The sequence below is a fragment of the Panthera leo genome, chromosome D2, assembly GCF_018350215.1.
Source record: "Panthera leo isolate Ple1 chromosome D2, P.leo_Ple1_pat1.1, whole genome shotgun sequence".
Taxonomy (NCBI): Eukaryota; Metazoa; Chordata; class Mammalia; order Carnivora; family Felidae; genus Panthera; species Panthera leo.
The window spans coordinates 31,990,864-32,013,819 of record NC_056689.1 but is presented as its reverse complement, the minus strand read 5'-3'; the positions used below and the strand labels follow the sequence as shown (position 1 = coordinate 32,013,819).

The 22,956-nt window shown below is 56.8% G+C and overlaps 2 protein-coding genes across 5 annotated transcripts in view; one reads left to right on the top strand and one right to left on the bottom strand.

Moving 5' to 3' along the window:
• LOC122201912 (cadherin-23) overlaps window positions 1–1,294 on the bottom strand; it is a 42,274-nt gene extending 40,980 nt beyond the window's left edge. For all 3 annotated transcript variants that reach the window (XM_042907924.1, XM_042907921.1, XM_042907922.1), the window contains exon 1: window positions 863–1,294. In XM_042907924.1, coding sequence (XP_042763858.1) covers window positions 863–922 — 60 coding nt within the window. In that variant the 5' untranslated portion in view covers window positions 923–1,294. The remainder of the gene's footprint in view (window positions 1–862) is intronic.
• VSIR (V-set immunoregulatory receptor) lies at window positions 512–22,727 on the top strand. Of its 2 annotated transcripts, XM_042907928.1 has the most exons (8): window positions 662–749; window positions 6,076–6,302; window positions 10,828–11,253; window positions 11,738–11,794; window positions 17,077–17,184; window positions 20,040–20,067; window positions 21,066–21,262; window positions 21,423–22,727. In XM_042907928.1, the coding sequence occupies exons 3-8, from the start codon at window positions 10,923–10,925 to the stop codon at window positions 21,458–21,460; spliced, it is 759 nt and encodes a 252-aa protein (XP_042763862.1). In that variant the 5' UTR covers window positions 662–749; window positions 6,076–6,302; window positions 10,828–10,922; the 3' UTR covers window positions 21,461–22,727. The 2 variants fall into 2 exon arrangements, with proteins under 2 accessions (XP_042763861.1, XP_042763862.1); XM_042907927.1 differs by lacking the exon at window positions 6,076–6,302 and having other exon boundaries at window positions 512–749.
• The last annotated feature ends 229 nt before the right edge of the window (window positions 22,728–22,956 follow it).

The following is a 22,956-nucleotide window of genomic DNA, read 5'->3' as shown; positions in this document are numbered from 1 at the left end:
TCAAGCGTGCTCCAACTTGCCTAGCCCTTTACAAAAGCTAGCTTTCTTTTCTCTTTTCTTTTTCTTTGCTTCCTTCCTTCCTTTCCCTCTCTCTTCCTCTCCTCTCCTTTTCTTCTTTCTCTTTTCTCTCTCTCTCTTTTTCTTTCTTTCTCACACCAGGCCCTGAGCTGGGCTAGAGGGTACTGGGGACAAAGGCCGCTGGGGGAGGTCAGACACAACCTATGATGATTAGGCAGGCTGCTAAGAGGTAGCGCATTTCTCAGGCTGTGTGACAATACCCATCCTCTCCAGAGGGGAAGGGGAGAGAGGAGAAGAGACTTTAACACTGGCAGTCAAGTGCAGCTGACCCTGGGACGCGGGGTGCCTCCCCTACCTACAGGGGCCGGTGCTCTGTGAGTCAGAGGGGAAGCCCCTCCCGCGGGGCCCTCGGCGAGGAGGCAGTTCCCCCCACGGCCCCCCGGGGGCGCTGCGGGGGAGGCGGGGTGGGTCCTGGAGCAGCGGCTCTCGCTCTCGGGCGCCCAGGGCGCTCACTCTCTCGGCACTCACTCGACCGGAGGTTTCTCGGCTGGCGGTGTCCCGCCGCTCCCGGAGCAGCAGGAGCTCCCCCTGCACGCCCGCGGTCCCGCTCCGGCCCCCGGGGCTCCAGACGCCGCCGCCCGACGGCGACATGGGCGTCCCCCTAGTCCCGGAGGCCGGTGGCCGGCGTTGGGGGCCTGTGCTCCTCGCTCTCTTCCTGGCTGCCTCCCGAGGTAAGGTCGGCAGGAGCCTGGGCACTGGGGAGGTGCCCCGGGAGAACAAGGGGGGGGGGAAGGGGTCGCAGGCAGCTGGGGGGCGCGCCCCCCTCAGCCTGCGCGTCTCCTACCTGCTGGGACTGCTGGGCAGGGGCCAGCAGCTCCCTGCCAAGTGCTCTGGCTGGGTACATCTGCACGTTCTGACAGCTGCCCGAACTGCTTCTCGCCTGACCCTTCCCTGCCCAGAGAGCCCCGGGGCAGGAGCAGCTGCTGCAGGGCAGGAGACAAAAACGGTGGGGACAGCCCCAGCATTTTCTAGTGGCTGCCACTGGCTTCTGACTCCTGTGGCCTCTCCCTGCCCCTCCAGCCTCAGGGCTCCAGGATCTTACTGGGCGCAGGGAGTGTGGTACTCTCTGCGCCCTGTTCCCTGGTGACACTCCCGGTTGACCCTTGGGGGGCACTGGTCCACACCCAGATGTGGGTGCCCATCGGGTCCTTATCCTGAGGGTCTGGTTGCTGAGAGTTGAAGAGTCAGCTGATGCCTGGCATCTGGCTAAGCTGCAGCTCAGGGACTGATGTGGGGGCACCGGGGAGAATGTGCGGGCATTTCCCCAGCTCACCCGTGAGCCCGTTCTGGGTCCTGGGATAACTTGTGACATCTTTTTGGTCTCAGTTTCCTCAGAAGCCCTACACCAGGGTGGCACCACTTTCTTCTTCCGAAGTCCAGACTGTCACAAGTCCAAGTGGAATCTTGGCTGGGGCTCCTGGGGGTAGGGCAGAGGTCGGGGTACCCACAGCCTGGCCCCTGGCTCTTGCCTGCCCAGCGCCGGAGTGGCTGGATTTCAAGGGAAGAGGGGGCCAGCAAGCAGCCTGTGAACTACACTTTATGGGGAAGGCCCAGGGAAAGCTTGAGTCATGCAGGGAGTCAGGGAGGCTGGAAGAAGGTGGGGCACTTGGCACAGGGACCCGGTGGGTGTGTCAGAAGGAGAAAGGAGGGGGAGCACAGGGGAGGAAGGAGAGGAGGGAGTCTAGAGGACCTGGAATGTACCTCCCAAACGAACTGCGTGCCTGCAGGCAGTGTGTTATCTCAGCATTTGGAGGCTGGCCTCTGATAAGGAGGAGGGAGCCCACACCCCTCCCCACAGAGCTGCCCAGCCCTGGCCTGGATACTTCCAGGATGGCGGTGGCGGTCTCGGCACCAAGGCCACACTGCATGGCAGGACGTGGATTCCAGAAGGAGCAGGGCATGGTGGCAGGCAGGAAGGCCAGCACCACACCCCCCAGAGAGCACTTGCCCCGCCCCTTTCGCCTCAAGTGACCTCAAGAGGCCCTTCTGTTTTCTCACCCCTGCCCCGCGGCTGCTCTCTGTTTAGCAGCCCCAGTTTGGGAAACTGAGTTCTAGAGAACAAGGCATAGGGGCCCACCCTGCAGAGTAGCCGGTAGCAGAAAGGCTCAGCACCCCTGGCTTCATATCGTCTACATAGCCAGAAGCCTTCTCCCCTAGTGGTTCTGGTACTCAGCTTGGCACCCCCAAGGGCCATCGCTTCCTGGGCCCGGCTCACGGCAGTGATTAGGGCTCTAAGCAGCTTTCCCCTAAAAGGGGTCAGAAGCATTCTCTTAACTTTGAACTGCCCTTGGCCTCAGTAGTCTTAACGGTAATATGGGCACGGTCGTGAATATTCACACTACCCAGTACGCTGTGCAACATGGGAGTGAACAGACGGAAGGCTTGGTCGCAGGCACTGTCAGAAGGGTCTGTGAGTTGGAAAGACCTACTCCCTGGCCTGCTGAGGTGCTGGGTTGCCTTGGGCAGGATTTTCTCAAGGTCAAAGCCTCCACGTCTGGGAAGGCGAGATGGGGGTGGCTGGCGTAGGCCTTTTTTGTAAGCTCCCGGGGTTGGGTCGGCACCGAGGACAATGGGGGTGGAGAGCAGGCTGCTCAGAAGCCCAGTAAGAATTGAAGATGCCCCTTACCTGGACCCGACTCAGGGTGAGGTGGGTGGAGGGAAGAGCTAGGACCCAGCAGACCCTAAGGGTGGCAGAGACCCTTCCTCCCTTATGGGCACTCCTAGGACCTGAGGAAGCTCTTGTCCTCACCATGTCCTTATAGGCTAGTCCAGGAGGCCCAGACACCAGGACTAGCACAGGGAAGTGCACCGAGGCCAGGGAGGGGAGACCCCTTCTTCCCCTTCGTGGGAAACAGGACTGCAGGGTCTTGTTGAGTAACCCAGTGGCGCAAGCCTCTGACACAGCAAAGGTCAGCTCTTAGGAAATCCTCTACCTTCTGGCCAGAGGCCCCGGGGTGGCTCTTGAGGCCGGCCATTGGGCACAAGGGGGCATCTACCCAATATTGGGGACAGCCAACAATACCAGGGAGTCCCTTGCTGAGCTGGGCCAGCTGTTCCTGTTTCCTCCCCCAAGCAGGGCAGAGGTTCCCTGCTGGGGCCTGACCTTCCTGGGAGAGGGCGGCCCAAGTGGGAGGAACAGCTGGGAAGCTGAAAGAGGCCACCTCCCTATATACATGTATATATGGGTCTTCACCCTAGTAGATCAAGGGAAGGAAAGAAGGGAGGGCTCCTGGGTACCCATCCGGCCTATTGGCAGTGACCCCTTCAACCAGCACTGAGCCCCACATACTGAGCCTGAGGCCCCCCGTTTTAGGTCAGCTATTCATCCAGGAGCAGTCTGGCTTCACCTGGGTGGGGTGAACCTGGGATTGGCCATGCCGCGTGCCATGGGCTGCGTGCCACCCTGCATGGGGATGGTGAAGCAAGGGACCCGAAGTTGTGTGCCTTGCATGCTTCCCGTACAGCCCCGTCCCTTAACAGTCTGACCTTGGGAGTCAGCCAGAACTAGGTTCAAATCCCACGGCGGCCATTGACTGCTGTGACTTTGGGCCAGTTACTCGGTACCTCTGAGCAAGTTCCTTCATCTCTCACATGGGACGATGGCAGCACCTCCCTCAGAGGGCTGCTGTGAAGAGTCAGTGCACAAGCTCAGCACAGCACCCGGCACCTGGGGAGCATTAAGCTGTTTCTTGGCTTTCCGAGGCTGCATGCCACTGGCTCTCCGTCTACGTTCCCTGCTGCCTACAGAGCCAGTAGAGAGCCCAGGGTGTGGGAGGGCGTTGACCGATTTCACTAGGACTGGACTCTAAGGATCCTGGAGGTCTGAAGGATGCACCGGTCCAGCCACCTGTCGGCACCTCTAAGTGTTTAAAGCGTGAAATGTCCATGGAGGTACCCGTAGATTCTCTTAAAGGTGTTCTCTAGAGATGGGGAATTTGCAGCTTCAAGGCAAGACCAGCTCGGGGTTTGCCTGTCTCACTGGGAACTTGCAACTGATCTTTGCAATTAGCCTATTTACTGTGGCTGACTGTCCCCAGAGAGAAAGACAGTGGCTGTCGTGCCCATCCATCATTCAGTAATGAACTTGCCGTGCTTCTGCCCAAGCAAGCCCGGTCCTTTGAATGTTCCCCACGGGATGCTATTTCCCATGGAGACCTGGGTTCAAGTCCTGCCTCTTCTATTCACTGTGGGACCGGTCTCTTTCCCTGAGACACGGGCAGCCTGGGTGCCGTGGTTTCAGTGAGGCTGCCCACCCCCTTCTGAAGGGTAGTTCCATGGTGGTGTTTCCCGAGCTTCCGTCATCTGCTCATTACCTTTGGGATTTCTGCAGCATCCGCCAATCGTATGTACTTATTTTTTCCCCCTCAAATCAACTCATTCTTTTCCTTGAGTAAATCGATTTGAAAAGGAAACTTTCTATCACTGCCACCAATGGAAAGCCAGTATCGCTTGCCATAAATAGAACAAAATCACACGAGTACCTAATAAGAACACTAAATAGGAGTATTAAATTCTAGTCGGAAACTATCGTCCGGGGGAGGCTCTGAGCCCGAAACCGCTGTCCCTTGTTTAAAAAAAAAAAAAAAAAAAAAAAAAAAAGGTGGGGGAGGAGGATAACCTTCTCTCTATGTGATTCAATGTTACGCCACAAAACTAAAAGTAAAACTGTCTGTGTTATAGTTGCTGTTGTCCCCTCCCCTTCGCCGCAGAAGCAAACTCGCCACTGTGAGGAGTTATAGCTGGTGGCAGGGGGGCAGTTCAGCTCCCCCAGAGGAAAAGAAAGAGAACAGTACTTCCCATCCTAAGAGGTCAGGGCACAGTCGGAGGGCTTCTTTGGGCCTTTTCCAGCCCCCAGTTCTCCCAGCCCCTGTTGCCTTCCTCAAATAAATACAGTGTCCAAACAAATACAGGAGCTCCAGCTGGGTCCTCTCTTACGTTGAGGCCAATTAGCCATCCCGATAACAACAGCAGGGACGGGGAGAGGGAGGGAGAGCAAGCTGAGCCTTCACCGGCCAGGCCACCTCTCCCTCTACAGGAAGGAGATGGGGCGTCTGGTCAGTCCCGGGCTACCTCCTGTGCAAGTGCCGGCTACCTCGACCACCACGGAGCCGCCTGCAGTGAGGACAGGGTCCCCAGAGACCGGAACCTGGACCTTAGAGAGTCTTCATAGCACAGGCTCTTGGGGGAAGCTGGCTCAAGCTGGTATTCTGGGCCGTACACAGTCATCCTCAGGGAGGGCCTGGGGGAGTCTGGGAAGGAGGCATCCAGAGAAGCATCCACTGGCAGGGCGTCTGGCCAGCCGCCCGCGCCCTCTCCAGGGAGGCGTGCTGGCCAAGAGCCTCCAGCCCCGGATGCATGGATGCTTTCCCAAGGTGCTGGAAGTGCTGCTTCCTCCAATAGAGCCTGGCTTCCCCTTCCCAGACTCCTTGGTCTGATGTGAATGGACACTTCCTGCGGGGGCAGGTATCAATAAACACATCTGAGATGCCCTTTGTCCTTGCTGGCCACAGACCTCACGGGCCGACCTGCCGGCTCAGCCCCCCGCACCGGGGGCACTTCCTCTAACTCAGCACTGGCAGACTCAGTCCTGACTGGTCCTCGACTCTGTTTCCCTCTGTGCTCCGCAGCTTGACGAAGACAGAACCGAGCCTTTCCCTACACCCTCCAAGGACGGTCCTGGGGAACAGGGCCTGGCAGGGAACTGGAGACCAGTCTGTCTGGTGCTCCTTCTGAGGGTGGGGACCTGGCCTTTTGCGCCTAGCACACAGCCAGCCACAGCAGAAGATCAGTGACTGTTTACTTACAACCCGTCGCAGCAACTGGACAGAGTTCAGCTGTTTGGGTTGGGCTTCCCAGGCCTGACTAATCAAGCTGGGGACCCACCTCCAGAGGCTGGGGCGTCGCCTTGGCAACCGTAGGCTAAACTCATGCCCCGTCAGGGAAAATACACAGGCCTGCCCACACCCACACCCACACCCATCCCGTGCACACCCACAGGGTTTCACGAGGTGCCTGCTGGATGGAAAGAGGTGAAGTCACGAAAACTAGCATCCCGAGATGAAGCCCTTCTCCCCTGGACTGGAACAGAAGCTTCTACAAGAGGCTGAGGTTCCCACAGCTAGAAAGTGGCAGAAGCAAGCCTAAATTCTGAGCGGACATCCCTTACGAAACTCTGCACCCCCGCGGCCTCTCTTGCCTTGGGCCTGGCTCATGTTAGGACCTCGGTAAATATTTGTGGAATGACGGAATGATGTTTTCAGTTTAGGTCTGAGGCAACAGAGCAAGGCTGACTGGGTGGAAGATGAGTAGGTCATCTGAGCAGCTGGAGAATGAAGCTACCTGCTTCAGGGGTGGGGGGTGGGGGGGCTCTTCCTTCCTGCAGCAATGTGTCGGAGGCGTGGCTCTCAGCCTCACCACACACGGTTGGGTGGTCCTGGTGAAGTCACCTGACTTCTCTGAGTCTGTTCCCTCACCTTTATTGTTTTTTGTTCTTTTTTACAAAAACATTTATGTTTGGGAGAGTGCAGGCCGGGGAGGGGCAGGGGGAGGGGGACAGAGCCTGTGCTGACAGGCTGACGGCAGCGAGCCCGATGGGGGCCTTGAACTCACAGACTGCTCTGAAGTCGGAGGCTCAACCGACCGAGCCACCCAAGTGCCCCTGTTTCCTCACCTTTAAAGTGGGTTGATAATACCCTCATCAGGGTGTATTATGAGAACTAAGTGGCCCATTTCTTGCCCTGTTCCTTTGCCCTAAGGAAATACAGCCCTTTTCTCTGGCCACAGACTGAAAGTCTGGACGACTCTCTGAAAGAGCTGGAAAGGGCTAGGAACATGGGAGTCTCTTGAGATGAAAAGAGGGAGGCACAGAGGAAAGTGGGACCTGCCCAAGGGCATACAGCAAGGACAGGGCTAAGTGGGGCCTGGGGCCCAGGGATCTGTCAGACCAAGGTTTTAGTCCTGAGACCTGGAATTTTCCAGGTTCCTAGCAATCTTCCTCTAGGCGCTTCTGCCTCCTTAACCCAGTGACAGGTGGGGACCGGGGTGGGGCTGGGCCCCAAGAGCAGCACCATGACTGGATGGTTCCCACCTGGGCACAGGCTCGGGGCCAGGGCCGTTTTCCTGTCTCATATGCTCCCGGCCACCCTGGAGCCAGGGGCTTTCCTCCCCACCCACTCGCCCCAGGCTTTGACAATGACCCAGGTGTCCAAAAGGCTCTGCTCCTGACAATAAGCAACATCCTCCTGCCAAATAATTATAAATCCAGCTGTGCTATATATATATATATATATATATATATATATATATATATATATCTCCCCGATAACACATGTGCACGTGCAGTTGTGGATGGCATGGATGTGTGCATTATTTTCCCCGACTCTGTGCCTTTGAGCATCCTCCCAGGGACAGGCCAGCTTGAGTCTTAGACACAACAAACGGACGCTTCCCACTTATCCCCTGCCGCCCCCAGGACAAGATCCCGTGAACCCTTAGCCCACTGCTCTCTGGTCCTTTTGCTGAAATTGAAGACTGTCCCCCACCCCCAAATCTGAATCCCCTGCAGCTTCTCCTTTTTCTAAAAGGGGAAGAGGTCCTCTGGGGAGTGTCGGGTGTTGGGAATTGAGCAATGTACCACAACCCCCTCCCCTCCCCTCCTCCCCCCCCCCCCCCCCCCCCCCCCCCGCCGGTCTCAACAATTCTCTGCCCCACTGTGGGTTTTCAAGGAAATTGCTTCCATTGTTGAAAATCTCTCCCCAGTGCTGTCCAGGCAATTCTGTGCTCATTGACACCATTGCTTGGACCCTGAGAGCCGGGGCGTGATGCCCTGCTGGCCGCAACCCCGCCCCCCCCCCCCCGGCTGGTGTCCCCCCTGGAGGCCTTGGTGCTTGCTCCCACCCTGCTCCACCGTCCCCCGCCCCCCCCCCCCCACCGACAAGCTACCTCCAGCTTTTGCCCACATCTCAGCCCCACCCCATCTACACCTCTGTCCACTCCACAGCCCCCAGCCCAACGTGGCTCAGCTCTGTATGCCACTTCCTGCTTCTGTCTCTACCTCTAGTCCACCTGGCCCCCTGCAGCCACCCCAGACGCGCCCGGCCCGGCCTCTGCTGAGCCAGCTCTGCCCACAGCCTGCAAGGTGTGTGTGCTCTTGGCGAATGCTGCTGGATCTGGACCTGGCTGCCGGCCTTGGGTTCTCGGGGATGGGGTGGGGTCGGGAACAGGGAAGATGGGGTGCTAGCTGGGAGAGGTGCTGGGAGGGGGTGCCCAGCTGGGGCCTGCTGGAGAGAGGGAGAACGCAGGGCAGGCAACTCCTTGGTCTGCTCTATGAGTGGGTTTTTTTTTCTTCGGAGTGCCTGGGAGGGTCCCCTCCTTAGCTACTCCCCGCCTCCATTTACTGGCACACATAGTTCGGTGGTGACAGCCACCACACAGGCCTGTGAGGGGGAGTCAAGTCACTTGCTGTGATCTTCAGTGAATTATTTAACATCGCTGTGCCTCGTCTTTTCTCCTCAGTGAAGGAGGAATAACAACACCACCTACCTCCGTAGGGTTGTTTACGCCCATAAGTAGGTAGCATTGCGCAGGAGACATGCTCTTTCTTCTGCTAGTTCTAACTAGATCGGGCTTTACCTGAAGCTTCCCACGCTCCAGGTTCTGAGTCTATACCCTCTGCCGCACTTCAGGCAAATCACTTTTCCCCTCCCGGGCCTCTACGTTTCTGCCTGAGGACGAGATCAGCATCTTGCCAGGAAGTTCTGAAATCTCTGCTCACCTTGGCCAAGATTGTCCATAAATCTGGGGCTCTCAGACAGGACTCCCTCTCACGTGTGTATGGAGTGAGTGGGAGCATCTAGTGTGCGTCTGTCCTCCTTACTTTCTAGGGCCTAAAACTCCACCTTGCAGACATAGTCTTCGGGGCCATGGCTTTGCTAAACCCCCACGGTCTGCTTTCAATGGGCAGGTACTCCAAGATTGGATCACAAGCTGTTATCAGTCATTCACATCTTAGTGGGAAAGAGTTTTTGAAGCTGGCTTCTCCATTCTATTCTGCAGAACTATTTTCACTCCTAGGAAATGTTTCTTGACTTGCCAAGACGAATTAGAGAGCTGCCTAGCTTCCGCGTAGCAAGCACCAACTACTAGCAAAGTGCTGCAGGGCACTTCATGTAAATTATTTGTTACGCTTGCCTCAACTCTGGCAGGTAGAATTTTCATTTCTGTCTCTTAGTGAGGAGTCTGAAGCTCAGAGTCTAAGTGACCCCAGCTACCAGACTCCAGAGCAGGCTGGTCCAATTCCAAAGCTACACCAGGCTGCCCTCCTCCTGACGGGGCAAGGCTTTCAATTCTGCTAGTGGGTCCCAGGCTCTAAAGGCAGGGAAGGGGGTGTCCGCAGGAGGAAGCGGCATTATCTTGATTCAGGCAACGGCAATGAAAGAGACATTCCCTTCTGGATTTCGTACACATATCCAAACTCTCCTTCCCTGTCTGCCTGACTTAAAACAGCCCTTGACATGCCGATTAAGATTCAGATATTGCTGATGTATAATAACTGTAGCTATCCTCCCTATGTCCGCAGAGGGCATTAGAGCTCACATTGTCGTGTTCTCTTTCCCTCGCTCAGGCTTCTCACAACCACGTGAAGTAGCGAATGTTTTTCTCATGACCACATGAGGAAGGTGGGGCTCACACAGCTAAAGGAGCCGGGCCTCCAGCCCCAGCATTCTGCTTCTGGGGGCCAGTGCTTATGGGAGTCAACACGGTTAAATGCCGGGGGATTGGGGTAGGGTAAAGAGGACCGGGGGATGGCTTCATTTGCTTATTGAAAACAAAATGAACTAGGAAATATTTCTAAGAAGACTGGATGGCAATAGGCACCTGGATAAAGGGACCTTTCATGATTTCCCTGTCCCTGTCCCCGAGACCCCTGGGCTTTTCCTCACCACCTGGCCCAGGGTACCCTCTCTACTTGCTAAAGTCCTATCCGTCCATCAACCCCAAAGACGCTTCCTCCTTCCAGAAGTCTCTTGACCATCCTCGGGGCGGCTGTATCTTCCCTCCTCCAAGTGCCCTGAAGGCTGGCACTGGTTTGCCCTTTAACCTGTGGGGTGACTTTGCCAGGAATGCATGCCCGGTCTACCCAGCTAGGTCACGAGCTCCCAAGGGGAGGCCACGTGCTCGGCATCCGGGTGAGATGTAGCACCGGGCACAGGCCTCACACACAGGCGCTCCATTAGTGCTTGTGATGGGGACGTGGGAAGGCAAGACCAGCCCCGGGAGAGGGAAGGGCCAAAGGTGCTAATGGCCCCAGAAGGGTGGTCAAGGGCCGCCATTCACACACAGGCTTTGTGCTCCTCATCCTGCCTCCCACCCGACAGCACTGGGCACGGAGGCTGGACGTGCCGGAGGCCCATTGTGAGCAGAGCCACAGTGCCTACCGTGGGGGCGGGAGGAGAAGGACGCACTGGCTGGGCCCAGTGTGCTGCCTGCTCTCCTACACCTCGTCCAGCTCTCCAGGGGTCAGGGGCATCCCTTACCTGGAGAAGCTCCTCCTCCCACACAGCCCAGGAGGGAATCAGGTTCAAGAGCTAATGAAGGAGCTGAGGCCCAGGGAGGTGGACTCACTTGTTGGGGCCTGTGGCTCGGGAACCTACCCGGGGCTTGGAGCCCCAGGCCAAGGTTCTTCCCCGCTCTGGGGGAACTGGGAGTGTTGGCGGCTCGGAAGGTACAGTCTCTTGTCTCTCTGAACAGGTCTGGTGGCGGCCTTCAAGGTCGCCACACCGTATTCCTTGTACGTGTGTCCCGAGGGCCAGAACGTCACCCTCACCTGCAGGATCTTGGGCCCCATGGCCAAGGGCCACGACGTGACCTACTACAAGACGTGGTACCGCGGCTTGCGGGGCCAAGTGCAGCTCTGCTCGGAGCGCCGGCCCATCCGCAACCTCACATTCCAGGACCTTCACCTGCACCACAGCGGCCACCAGGCCAACAGCAGCCAGGACCTGGCCCAGCGCCACGGGCTGCAATCCGTCTCCGACCACCATGGCAACTTCTCCATCACCGTGTTTAACCTGACCCTGGTGGACAGCGGCCTCTACTGCTGCCTGGTGGTGGAGATCAGGCAGCACCACTCGGAGCAGAGGGTCCACGGTGCCATAGAGCTACAGGTGCAGAGAGGTGAGGGCGTCCTCTGTGGGACAGCGTGGGGGTGCGGTCACTGCGGGGGGTGGTGTGTGCGCCCCTCCGGAAGGGTGAGCGGGGAGGAAGACGGAGTGACTCTGGGGGCGTGCTGCTGCGTGTGTGATGGTGCGACCGTGGGTGATTTTGTGTCGGAGACTGTGTGATCCTATATATGGGTGGCACTGGCACTCCGGGGACGTGTGCGAGACAGGGTGGCCATAGTGTGTGGAGCTGTGTGGAAAGCTCTGGTCGGTGGGGTGTGATGGACAGCAGCGTGTATGTCGTTCTGTGTAACGAGAGGAGGTGTACAAACGTAGGCTGGGATGTCACTGCTCATGAAAACATGGTGGTCATGGAATGGGACCGGGGTTTGAGCTGGGGAGTGTGTGTGTGTGTGTGTGTGTGTGTGCGCATGCGCTGGCTGGGACAAGCCTCCCTGGCCTCAAGCCCACCTAACCAACCCTTCTCTTTGTTCCCACAGACAAAGAAGCTTCACCCCAGTGCATCTTGTACCCACCTTCCCCCAGGGAGAGTGAAAGTAAGGGACCACTCTTTTGGCCCTTCTGGGTCCTCTGTTCTCCTCTGTCCTCATCTTGGACCCAGGCCCCGTTCCAAACTCTGACCTCATCACCCCAAGCCCATGGGACCCCCGTCCTTCCTCCTTTTCTGTTGCCCCTCCCTTCTGCTTTCCCCTTCATTGAAGCCAGGTGGCTGTAGTCCCCAGAAGCCTATTCCCCTTCCAAGGCTCAAAGCCCTGGGTGGGGTGTGCCCTGGCAGTGACCTTTGGCCAAGTGCCTCCCATGACAGGTGCTGGTGCCACAGGCTGTTTTCAGTGTGTGCCTCTCCTGCCCACCAGCCCTCCGCCACCCGGGACGATGACAGGGCTGTGGGGTTCCTCTTGGCTTGCACCTACTTAAAACTTCCTTGTTCTGTGCATGGGGGAGGGCGGACGGAGAGGCTCCAGAAGGGGAAGAGATCTACCTTTCCTAGAGCTCTTACTATGTGCCAGGCACCGTGCTAAGTCCTTTCAAGTACCAGTATCGCAGCGGATTCTGATAAGAACCCTCTGAAGTAGGCGGCACCATCTTCGATTTATAAGCATGGAAACAGATGCCCAGGGAGGCACAGCTGGGCTGTGCTCACTCCACCTTCTCCCCCGCTGGAGGGATGCGTAAGGCGGTGGGTGGCAGTCAGCCCCCTGGTGTTTGCCCAGAGAGGTACCCTGTGGAGGAAGGGGGCACTGCTGTAAGGGATGTGGGGGCTCCCAGAGGCCAGGAAAGAATGCCCAGCAGCTTCGAGACAGCAGGCAAAGGGGAGACATCGCCAAAGCCCGCCTCAAGGGTTGCGGTAACTTTCTACTCACACTGCTCTTTTTTGAACCGACAGTTTAGCCAGGAATTAAATTAAAACACACATTTCGGTCTGAGCCAGACCCACATCGAACTAAGGAACTCTTTGGTTCAAGCCTCTCTCCCTGCACACCGCAGCCCTTATGTGTCGCCTCGGCACCGAGCCACTGCTGTCCTCACTTCCTCCACTGGCAGCTCCCCAGCGAGGGCGGACGACCGTGAGCACGAGCATACTGGACGGGGCGAGCCTCACCTGGCCGGACCCACGAGTCTCTACTTCCCCATTGCTCCTTCCACTCTGAGCAACCCTCCAGTCCCGCTTCTTCCTCCAGGAGCCCCCAGAGCTCCCTTAGGGACCGTCACCTCTGCCACTGCCCGTGGTTCACCGATGGTGAAACTGAGCTTCAGACAGGTGAAGGGATTGTTCCCAGTCCCTCAGCCTGAGCGCCTGATTCTCAGTGCGCAAACCCTGCCTGGGGGCCAGGCCGTCCTACCCTCTGTCAATACCAATTTTCTGGAAATTAGTTGTATGAATTGAAGTCCTGGGGACACAGACAAGAGATGCCAGTGGGGACAACAAAGAAACCAGGTACAAAATAGAGAGGGAGCAGAGGTTTGGCTCATTTCTCTTGATCTAGACTCTAGAGAAGGAGCTGTGGGAATTAAGGAAACAGAAGTCACCTGGGAAACCCTAGGTATCTGGCTGGCAAGAACCCAAGGGTGAGGCAGAGCCTTGAACTTGATGGTCTGGCATGGGTCAGAGCTGGGCTCCTCTGCTCTCAGGTTTTGACATTTGGCTGACTCTCCAATTCACAGGGATGTGTGGCTTCTCTCTGGCCCCTGCCTCCCTGAACTGCTGTCCACAGTGACCTGGCCCCCCCAGGGCCAGAGGGATGTGTTTACTTCTGTCCTAGCTGTTGAGAGCAGGGGGGTGGCTTTGATGGCCTCTGCAAGTCCCTTTCCGATCCCTTTCCACACTCTTGGTTCTGGAGGTCTGGAGACTATAACTGGCGGAGTGTTGCCGCTAAGGTGGCATGGGGTCAGATGCAAAGAAACCCAGCTGTGCTTTTGGGTGCGGTGCGGAGGGTTTGGACAGCGCTCCCTTTCTCTGGGTGTCACGTGTCCACTCAGAAATGGGAGCGAGGGTGTCCTTTTCCTACAAACAGGGAGGCAATCAGCGTTACCCAAGAGGCTGAATCAGGGATCAAAAACTCAAGCGCCCCTTGAGCCGGGGACCTGGTGAGTCAGACAGTAGGGAGGGGTGGAGACTGTGGTGGGCACCCAGCTGCCAGCCTGTAAGTGCAATTCCAACTGCTGCATGCATGGAGGGGGCCTGGGGCTGCCAGAGCCACTCCATTTTCAAGCACAGTCAGAAGTCCAGATTTTACATAAACTCTCTATTTTATTTTTTAATGTTTGTTTATTTTTGCGAGAGAGCAAGCAGGGGAGGGGCAAGAGAGAGAAGCAGATACAGAATCTGAGGCAGGCTCCAGGCTCTGAGCGGTCAGCACAGAGCCCGATGCAGGGCTCGAACTCACGAACTGTGAGATCACGACCCGAGCCAAAGTCAGATGCTTGACCGACTGAGCCACCCAGGCGCCCCATGTCTCCTGATGGTTTAGAAACATTTGCCTGGTGACCCACGTGCTTGGGTGGGCCTCAGGGCTGGCCACTGGGTACTGCCCTCCGTGCTGCCTACCTTTGGAAAGACCCTAGTCCCTGCTCGCTCTAAGACAGGTGTCCCATGGCCAACCTTACTACCTGATCTGCTAAGGATGCTTCCACCCTGGGCAGCTCTGAGTTTTCCTGATCTATCTGCTGCCCTGTCTCCTAATGCTCTTTCTGGAAAGTGTGGGGGTAGCTGGTTAGGAAATCCTCTGAAAGCCCACATCAGTCTGAGGTCGGGGGTGGGGGCAATAGGAGGGGAGAGAAGCTGAGGCAGTTGGTCCCCAAGGAACCCTGAATTGCTGAGGGGCTGTATGGCTTTTCACTGAGCCCAGGGAAGCGGGGGCACTGAGCAGCTTATATCTCCCCACAAAGCCACCTCCCTGTCCCCCTGCACAGCAGGATGTTTGGTTTGCTTTTGTCCAGCCCCCTCCTGGGGGAACCGGGCAGCCTGACCGGACTCCCTCCTCCCCTCTCATACCTCCCTACTGACCCACAGGGTACCAGCAGGCTCTAGACAAGGAGGCACTGCTGAGCAGGTTGGGGGTTGGGGCTCCCATTGCAGCGTGCTATGTAAAGGTCTGGCACAAGTCTCAGAGCTGGCCTGGCAGCTGTCGCTGCCAATGCCTGATCACCTTCCCCATGAGCCAGGCTCTGGATGGCTACCAAGCAGGGCTCCCTCCTCTCCTGCCCAGGTACTGGCCATGCTTGGCGGGAGGGATGGAGAGCTGGGGCTCTGCAGAAGAGCCCTCAGCTTTGGAGGACAGTTGGGCCCACACAGCTGTCCCCAGACCCGTGCCTTCCTGTCCTGGCCTCGACTCTTAGCCCAGGTTGCAAAGAAACCAAACCCTGATCCCCCAGAGTGGCCCCAGAGGGGGATCTCTGCCTGTGGACAGGAGTCAGGCCACGGACAGGGAGCCACCATGAGTGAGCACCTGACTCACCTCACTGAATGTGGCTTAGTACCAGTCTGGACACCTGCTCTGGTACCTAGAAAAAGAGTGCTTTGTAACTCGCTTCTCAGTGCCCGCAAGAAGGTCCTGTGCCTGGGGGGCTAGAAATCCTCAAACGTCTAAATTGTAGAACGTGTCTACTTGCAACAGTCCACATCAAAATGCAGCCTTGCCAAGATCTGCAGGGAACCTGCTTTAATGTGAAGTTGAACTTGGTTTGTAATTAGCATAGCAACTGTTCCTGTACCAGTGGGTATGTCTAAAGTGCCTGTAAACAGTTTGTTCTCTTCCGTGGTATGAACAAACCCCCGGAAAGCTTATTTACACCATCAGGTTATTTAGCAATACAATGAGATAAAAACAGCCTTTATTCCCAAATAAATAGTGCAGAGGCAACACTGAGACCACAGCCCGTCCACCTTCCCAAAGCTCCCGGGGCCAAGTGGACACCGTGACAGGGTATCCCAGCCCATATTTTGGGAAGGGCTAAAATCAGGAAAAAAAAAAAATGCATTTATGCTGGTTGTGGTTTTGAGGGCATGTCTGTTCCCAGCTAAACTTCTGGAGTCAGCAGATGGGCGGAAATAAGTCAAGCCTCTCACGCTGTTGGTGGGATCGTGAAGCGGTACAACCTTTGTGGAGGGCAATTAGGCAATACCCTAAAAGAAAATGCGCCTACCCTTTGGCTCAGCATTTTCACTGCTGGGAGTTTATGTACAGAGGTACTTGCCCAAGTGAGCGAAGATGCGGACACGAGGAGTTCGCTGTTACGTTATTAGTTATGTTGAAAAATGGAAGTAATCTACATAGCTACCCATAGGGGACTGTTGCAATAAATTCTGGGGTGAGCCCCATGATAAAGGCCTAGGCAGAACGAGATAGATCTCTGTGTGATACAGAGATGTCCAAGCCATGCTCAGTGGGGAAAGCGATTGTCATGAAAAGCATATATACATACATATATACATATATATGTATATATGTATATATGTATGTATATATGTATGTATGTATATACATGCAGTCACACAAGGAGCAAATTTAGGCTACACGCGAGAAAAGCATGGACAGTGACTGTGTCTTTGCAGGGGACCTGGGGGGAGGAAGAGGAGGGAACTTCTGAATATATTTTAACTTACAGGTTTTTTTCTTTATTTGTAATTTAGGAAGTTAAACAATTTTAAATGTCAGATCAAGGATTCACATTTTTCCAGTTCTCACCTAAGTATCCCCCTGTGACTTTCATGTGCGAGATCACTTCTGGAAGCTGTGTCTAGAGCTGAGGGGTCTCTCGGGCTGAGTGGGGCTTTTGTTTGTTTGTTTGTTTGTTTGTTTTTATTGTGGTACAACATAGAGAACATAAAATTCGCCATTTTAACCACTGATAAGCATGGCATTAATTATGCTTACGATGTTGTGCGACCATTACTGCTTTCTACCTCCAAAAGTTTTACAGCACTTGGGTTCCTTTTGACCTTGAACTTCATGGCATGGGGTCTGTGAAGGGCCTGCTTTCCCTTTACGGGAAACAACCTGTGGCCCAGGGCAGCTAGACTGTCCCCAGGGGGCTGGGATGAAAACCCTTTTCTCTCTTCCCTGGAGCTGCCTCCACTGTAAGCCCCTGGTCTCATTTCCGTGTGCCCTAAGCCCACTTGGGAAGGACGCATGGGGCTCTCTTTGAAAGGGGATCCCCGGGCCTCCTGTGCCTCTGCAGGTCACTGAGGGTCTGGCTGTGTGGCCTGGGTAAAGCTGGGTCCCCCTGCGGCCTGGCCTTCCTTCGCTGGGCCTCAGTTTCCCTTCAGGAGGAACAGGGGGAACGGGGCCTCACCTTGGCCGTCTCTCTGCCTTTACAGGCATCACGGCTGCTGCTGTGGCTACAGGCGCTTGCATCGTGGGCATTCTCTGCCTTCCCCTCATCCTGCTCCTGGTCTACAAGCAAAGGCAGGTGGCCTCCAACCGCCGTGAGTATCCCTGCCTACCTGGGGTGGGTGACGGTATGAGTGGTCGGCCCCAGCCCCCAGCCCAGCCTCTGGGATTAGCAAAGAGGCAGGCACATTTCCTCTCTGTTCCGGAGATGGAAGCTGCCATAGGCCCTGCAAGGAGATGGGCTCAGTGGTAGAGGGAGGAGGGGACCCAGGTGTGCCATTTGGGGGGCCCGAGGGCCCACCAGCCCCCTACGGTGCTGGCTGGGCACTCACAAAATATCTGCTGAATGAGTGAATGACCACATGGAGTAGTTCAAATGGGTTTATAAAAATGCTGCCCCTTGGCGATCCTCTGGGGACCTGCTTTAAAGTCTGGGTAGGCTTGTTTTGCAACTAGCGGAGCAATTGTCGGGACAAAGATGACCTTTGGATGATCGGAACTGAAAGGGATCTCGGAGATAACAGTTCAGTTCTTTCAGCGTATAGCTGGGAAACCTGAGCTCAGCGGGGTTAGATAATTAACCAAATGTTATGCAAGTTAACAAGCGGCAGAGCGGGGACTCAAACCCAGAGCTTCAGCTCATGCTTTTTCCAGAGAATATAATCCCACCCTATCATCAAAATGCTCACCAGCACGAGCGTCCTGGCCACCAACCCCTACCTGGAAGGGTCGCTGTGCTGGGTGCCACGCCAAGGTTGTTATATACCTTCTCTCGCTTATTCCTCATCACAACGCGAGGACTTGGTCCCACGATTGTTCCTACCTTGCCACGGAGCAAACTGAGGCACAGGGAGGTTCAGTAACTTGCTTAGGGAACCTCACAGTGAGTAAGCAGTGGAGCCAGGCTTCAGGTCACGGCCGCAAACACCATTTCACCCTCCTCTGTGGTGACAGTGCCCCTTGCCCTTCCTCTGACCCCACCCATGAACCTGGGCTAGTCTGAGTCCTCCAGGAGCAGGAGGCTGGAGAGTCCTCTGCCCTGGCCCTTGCATCACCTCCCCCACCTCTTCTCCTCTGCTCGGCTGCAGGAGGGAGCTGAGCGGGGCTGCTCCGCCACCAGGTGGCTTTGGCTCACACCTGATTTCCTCTGGCTGGACTGTAACACCTTGAGACCTCTCTCACCCGGAGCCCCGCAGTGGCTCACTCAGGGGCTGTGACCGCCTTTCCCTTCCTCGCATATTCTTCTCGCAAACGACACCATGGCGTACCTCCAGAAGTACCCCGGGGTGGGGGTGGGTAGGGGGCAGGTAAGGGGGTTGTAGCAGAAAGAGGAACCCGGGGGCCCAAGCAATCACCGTGGGGCTGCCAATGAGCCTGTGCTCACCCGTGCAGCGTTTTCACGGAGGTGAGGAATGGACGTGGAGGGAGACACGCTCAGCTCCCAGATAAAGAGGTGCTTTCTGTCCCCCCTTAGTTCAGACCACAACGCTGCCTCCATCAGGGAACGGGAACTGGAAAACAAATTCTGGGCATTGGCTGGGTGCAGGCCCCAGGCCCGAACACCGTAGGGGTATCCTGAGGACGCGAGGGAAGCCTGGGGTCGGCCCCTAGTATCTCCTATTCCGTGTGCCGGGACGCCTTGAGTCCGAGCTGAGGGCTCCCCAGAGGAAGGACCGGGATGGGGCAGGTGGACCGGACGCCGAGGACTGGGGTCATTTCTGCATCTAGACTCTGGAGAAGCCCTGCTGCTGGAGCCATGGGAACAGAAGTCACCGGGAGATGCCAGGGGTTGGGCCACAAAGCAGAGGCTAAGCGCCCGGGGGCGGGGAGGAGGGGGGGGGGTGAGGGGGTGGGGCGGCAGGTCAGGGAGGAGACGGGGAGCCTGCGGTCGCTGTGGGCAGGGTGTGCTCAGGAGTGAGCCACACTCAGGGAGCCACAGAGAAAGGGTTGGGAGCACTGAGGTCAGCAGCTTGCTGCGGAGGCTGATGGGTGTGGAAACTGAGCCAGTGTCAGATGCTCTAACGTGGGGCCAGAAATCCCTCCCCCAAAGGGTGGAGAGGACGAGCCCAGGGAACGCTGGGCACCTGCGCGAAGCCTCGCGCACAAAGGCATTTGGTAGACAGCAGCCATGATTCCGAGAGCCGAGATTTTAGGAACCTTTGTGCAACTTCCCTGTGTGTTCTGTGTAGCCACCTCCCCCCCCCCCCCCCCCGCCCATGTTTCCCCACACTGGTCGTGGTAAAGCTCTTACAAATGAGAAGCGTATCGGAGCTGCGAGGAAGAGGGAAGTTGGGGCCACTGTATCTGGTTGGTGGCCAGTGTCGGGGTGGGGAATCCCAAGAGTGGGGCGGGGTGGCAATAGCTTTGGAGGAAGAGCAGAAAGTGGCAGGATGTTTCAGAAGTGATGGGGTCTCGGGCCCCCAAGCTTCCTCTAAGAGATGTCACCTCTAAGGCCACCTACAGGTAACACGGAGGACGGGCCAGAGAGGATCAGGAACCCTCCAGTTTGGAACTGACCTTACACCACTCCCACTCAGCAAATCGTGGTGAAAGACCAGAGCGTGGCAAAAGTCCAAACAGGCAACAGCCAATTCAGGAGTCAGGCCTTTGGTTGATACTTAAATCTGGAAGGTCTCACGACCCCTAATCGAGCCATAGGAGAAAGCATTGGCTGCCTCTGGCCTCCTCGTGACAAATGTTGTCCTTTATACTTGTGAAATGCAGCCCAAGTTTCATCTATCACTGGTTAAAACGCACGGCTCCTTGAGGCCTCGCTTGCAGGATAAACACCAGAGTATGGGCCCCCAGAGCAAACACAAGTGGGATCCAGGGCTGACCGTGGCCCGGCCTGGTCTTGCACCAGTTCCTCCAAGGGCATCTGTCAGTGGGGGGCAGGGATGTTGTCTAAGGAAGCCTTTCCTTTGTGACGGCCTTGTCTGTGTGTCCCTAGGTGCCCAGGAGCTGGTGCGGATGGACAGGTAAGGCCCATGGAGACCTTCCTGAGAAACCTTCCTGCAGCTGCTTGGGCCCCGACTCAAAGCTCGGCAGGCTCTCTCTCTTCTTGCCTTTCCGCAGGCCTGTGGCTCTGTAGGGCAATGTCTATACCCAAACCGTGGCTAGAATTAATGTAGAAGGGAGAGGGGTAACTTTTAACCAGGACCGACTCCTCCCTTCATAGGATCCTTTCCTTTCTCCTCCCTGATAACTGGTTGTACCGTGACAGGGCTCAGAACACAGACATGGCCTTCCCGGTCCTCCCTGGGCCCTGGGTCAGCTGACAGGAAGGACAGCTGTGCAGCAAGGTCCCCATATAGCCATGTAGCACAGTACTTACAAGAGCACCTGCTACTGAGGCCAACACATCTGTGCTGGTTGGCTGTTTTCCCTGCCACCCCTCACCCAGCAGGCCGAGCTCTTGATGCTGCCTGGATGAGCCAGGCACCCACCTTTGGGCCTCCCTGTCAACTGGCCAGGGTGGGGGAGGAGGGAGAGCAGCTGAACTGGGGACAGACACTGAAACATGCAAAAGAGGACAGCACACCTGGATGTCTTTAGAGTCTGTCCTATTCCCAGTCATGAAGAAGGAAAGGGAACTCCTCCTTTCAGCTTAAGACAAGCCTTGGGGACATTCAATCTTAATGCCATTAACTCTACTGACCAAAGAGAAACCTGTCCCCAGATTCCTGAATGTCCTGAAAGTGTCTCTGACCCTCGGGTTCCCGGCTACGCCCGGGGCAGATGGTCAAATAATAGGGTAGAATTGGGATCAGATGCCCTCGGCTCAGAGAAGATGGGAAAGTGCAGCCCATGGCCTTTTCTCTGTGGCCCTGGACCCTCCCTTCCTGCTGGAAGAGGGTGCTGAGGCCTGGGGTGCGAAGGCAGGTGAGGGTAAGGAAGTGGAGGAGGGGTACAGGCAGGAGGGCAGGGGGCCAAAACCCAGGTAGTACAACTGACTGATTCAGCTCTGATTTTCTAGCAACAACCCTCAAGGAATCGAAAACCCTGGCTTTGAGGTCTCTCCGTCTTCCCACACGATGCCAGAGGCCAAGCCCAGGCCTCCACTGTCCTACATGGCTCAGAGGCAGCCTTCGGAGTCCGGCCGGCACCTGCTCTCCGAGCCCTGCACTCCTGTGTCTCCACCAGGCCCTGGGGATGTCTTCTTCCCAACCCTCGGTGAGTGCTTCTCAACCCTTGCGGCAGTATGGCCCGCAAGGTCATGACCTCCCCATGGCCTGCAGGGCACCAGCCTTACTCCCCTCCCAGTCTCATGGTGTGGGATTAGAGGATGGAGGAGAGAGGAGCCCCTCATTCATTCTGCTTCATTCTTTTGCAGACACCGTGCCTGACTCTCCGACCTCTGAGGCCGTCTAGGCCAGCTGGGGCCAGTGGGCGATCGTGGCTGGGCCTGGGGCAGGCGCATTTGAGGTCAAGCCGGCCCTCTGAGTGGTCCCTTAGCCTTGGCCCTGGTTCCCTCCCTCCTGCTCTGAGCCCAGACTCTTTGAGATACCTCTGATGGCCAGACCCTCAACTCCTCTGGGTGCTACATGGCAGCAGGGAGAAGGTGTTGGATCCCTCAGTCCCTGTCTCAAGGATGGTGGGGTGCCGGGATCCCACCCAGAGACCCGAGATTCACCAGCTGCAAATGCCAAAAGGCCTACATCCTAGAAGCCCAAGAATTTTCAGCTCTGTGGCAGCTTCCTCCCCTGGGACAGGAGTCTTTGGGACCTGACAACACAGAGGGGACACGATGGGCACTGGGCGGAACTCTCCCCTACCCAGTGCCAACCTGCCAGGCGCGAGATACAGGACAAGACGTGGAAAGACTCCTCCCTGCCGTGGTGATCTCGCCTCTGCTCATCTGTCAGACTCCCTCTTTGTAACCACAGGTCTCTGGGGCTGGGCCTGCCTGCCTCCGGGCCATGGGAGCCTTCCCCCGCTGCCTGCTACCAGCAGCCTCCCCCAGTAGCTGGCAACGGGTTCAGCAAATCTGGGCTCCCCTTGCCTGCCCTCTGGTTCCCAGAGTTCATTGACCGGGGTCCCTGAAACAGGAAGTGCACATGGTGGCATGGTGGCCACTATGGGCTAACTGGCATCTTGGGTAACGGAGGCCAGGCAGGAGGTTGCAATACCCACTGTAGGGGGTGGGGAGGGGGAGCAGGTGGAGCCTGCTGGGAAGGTGAGTGGAGACGCTCCACCTCCCATCCTCCCTCCCCCCTCTAGTGCTCAGTGTGCTCACTACAGAAGGTGACCACATACTGTATTGTCACAACTGTGACACTCTTGAGTGTGAAGAGGGAGTCCTATTAACTAACTACACGGGCAACACGTGCAAACCCGGTGAACGGACTGTAAGAGCTGGGTTTTAATCCCTGCGCTGCTTCTAGGTAGGGGTGCCTGAGGCCCGGGGAGCCCTCCTCCACCCACCCCGGTCTTCAGTGTTCTGTCCCATTTAATCTGCTGAGTCTTTGCTGCAGAGTGGCCCTGTCAGGTGGGCATGTACATGGGAGGGTTTGTGGCAACTCTGCTCTGGACCCTCTGCTCTGTCTCCTGCTTCAGGGCATATGCCCTGGATTTGTTTTATACACACATACAAGGGAATCCTTTGTGGAATTTCGATTAAAGGGTTTTAAAACATGGAGAGGAGTGGGGGGCCTCTGTATACTCTGGGGTGGAAACAGGGAGGGGGACCCACCAGGGGAAGGGGCGAGTTTGGGCCGTGTAGGGGCCCGGGCACTGCACTGAGGAAGGCCTTCATCCCCTGGCAGCCGAGAGCGGCTCTGCCGAGCTGGGCCTGGGTACTGAGAGCCAGGACTCAGAACCCGCTGGATCGCCTGGGGCGGGGGAGACAAGAGTTGGGGGTGGAACAA

Bases quoted from the DNA above. Each gene is read 5' to 3' on its own strand.
- VSIR (XM_042907927.1), top strand. From the start codon at position 668: ATGGGCGTCCCCCTAGTCCCGGAGGCCGGTGGCCGGCGTTGGGGGCCT. The intron at 11,254-11,737 runs GTGAGGGCGTCC...TTGTTCCCACAG, and splicing joins AGAGCTACAGGTGCAGAGAG to ACAAAGAAGCTTCACCCCAG. The intron at 21,263-21,422 runs GTGAGTGCTTCT...ATTCTTTTGCAG, and splicing joins TGTCTTCTTCCCAACCCTCG to ACACCGTGCCTGACTCTCCG.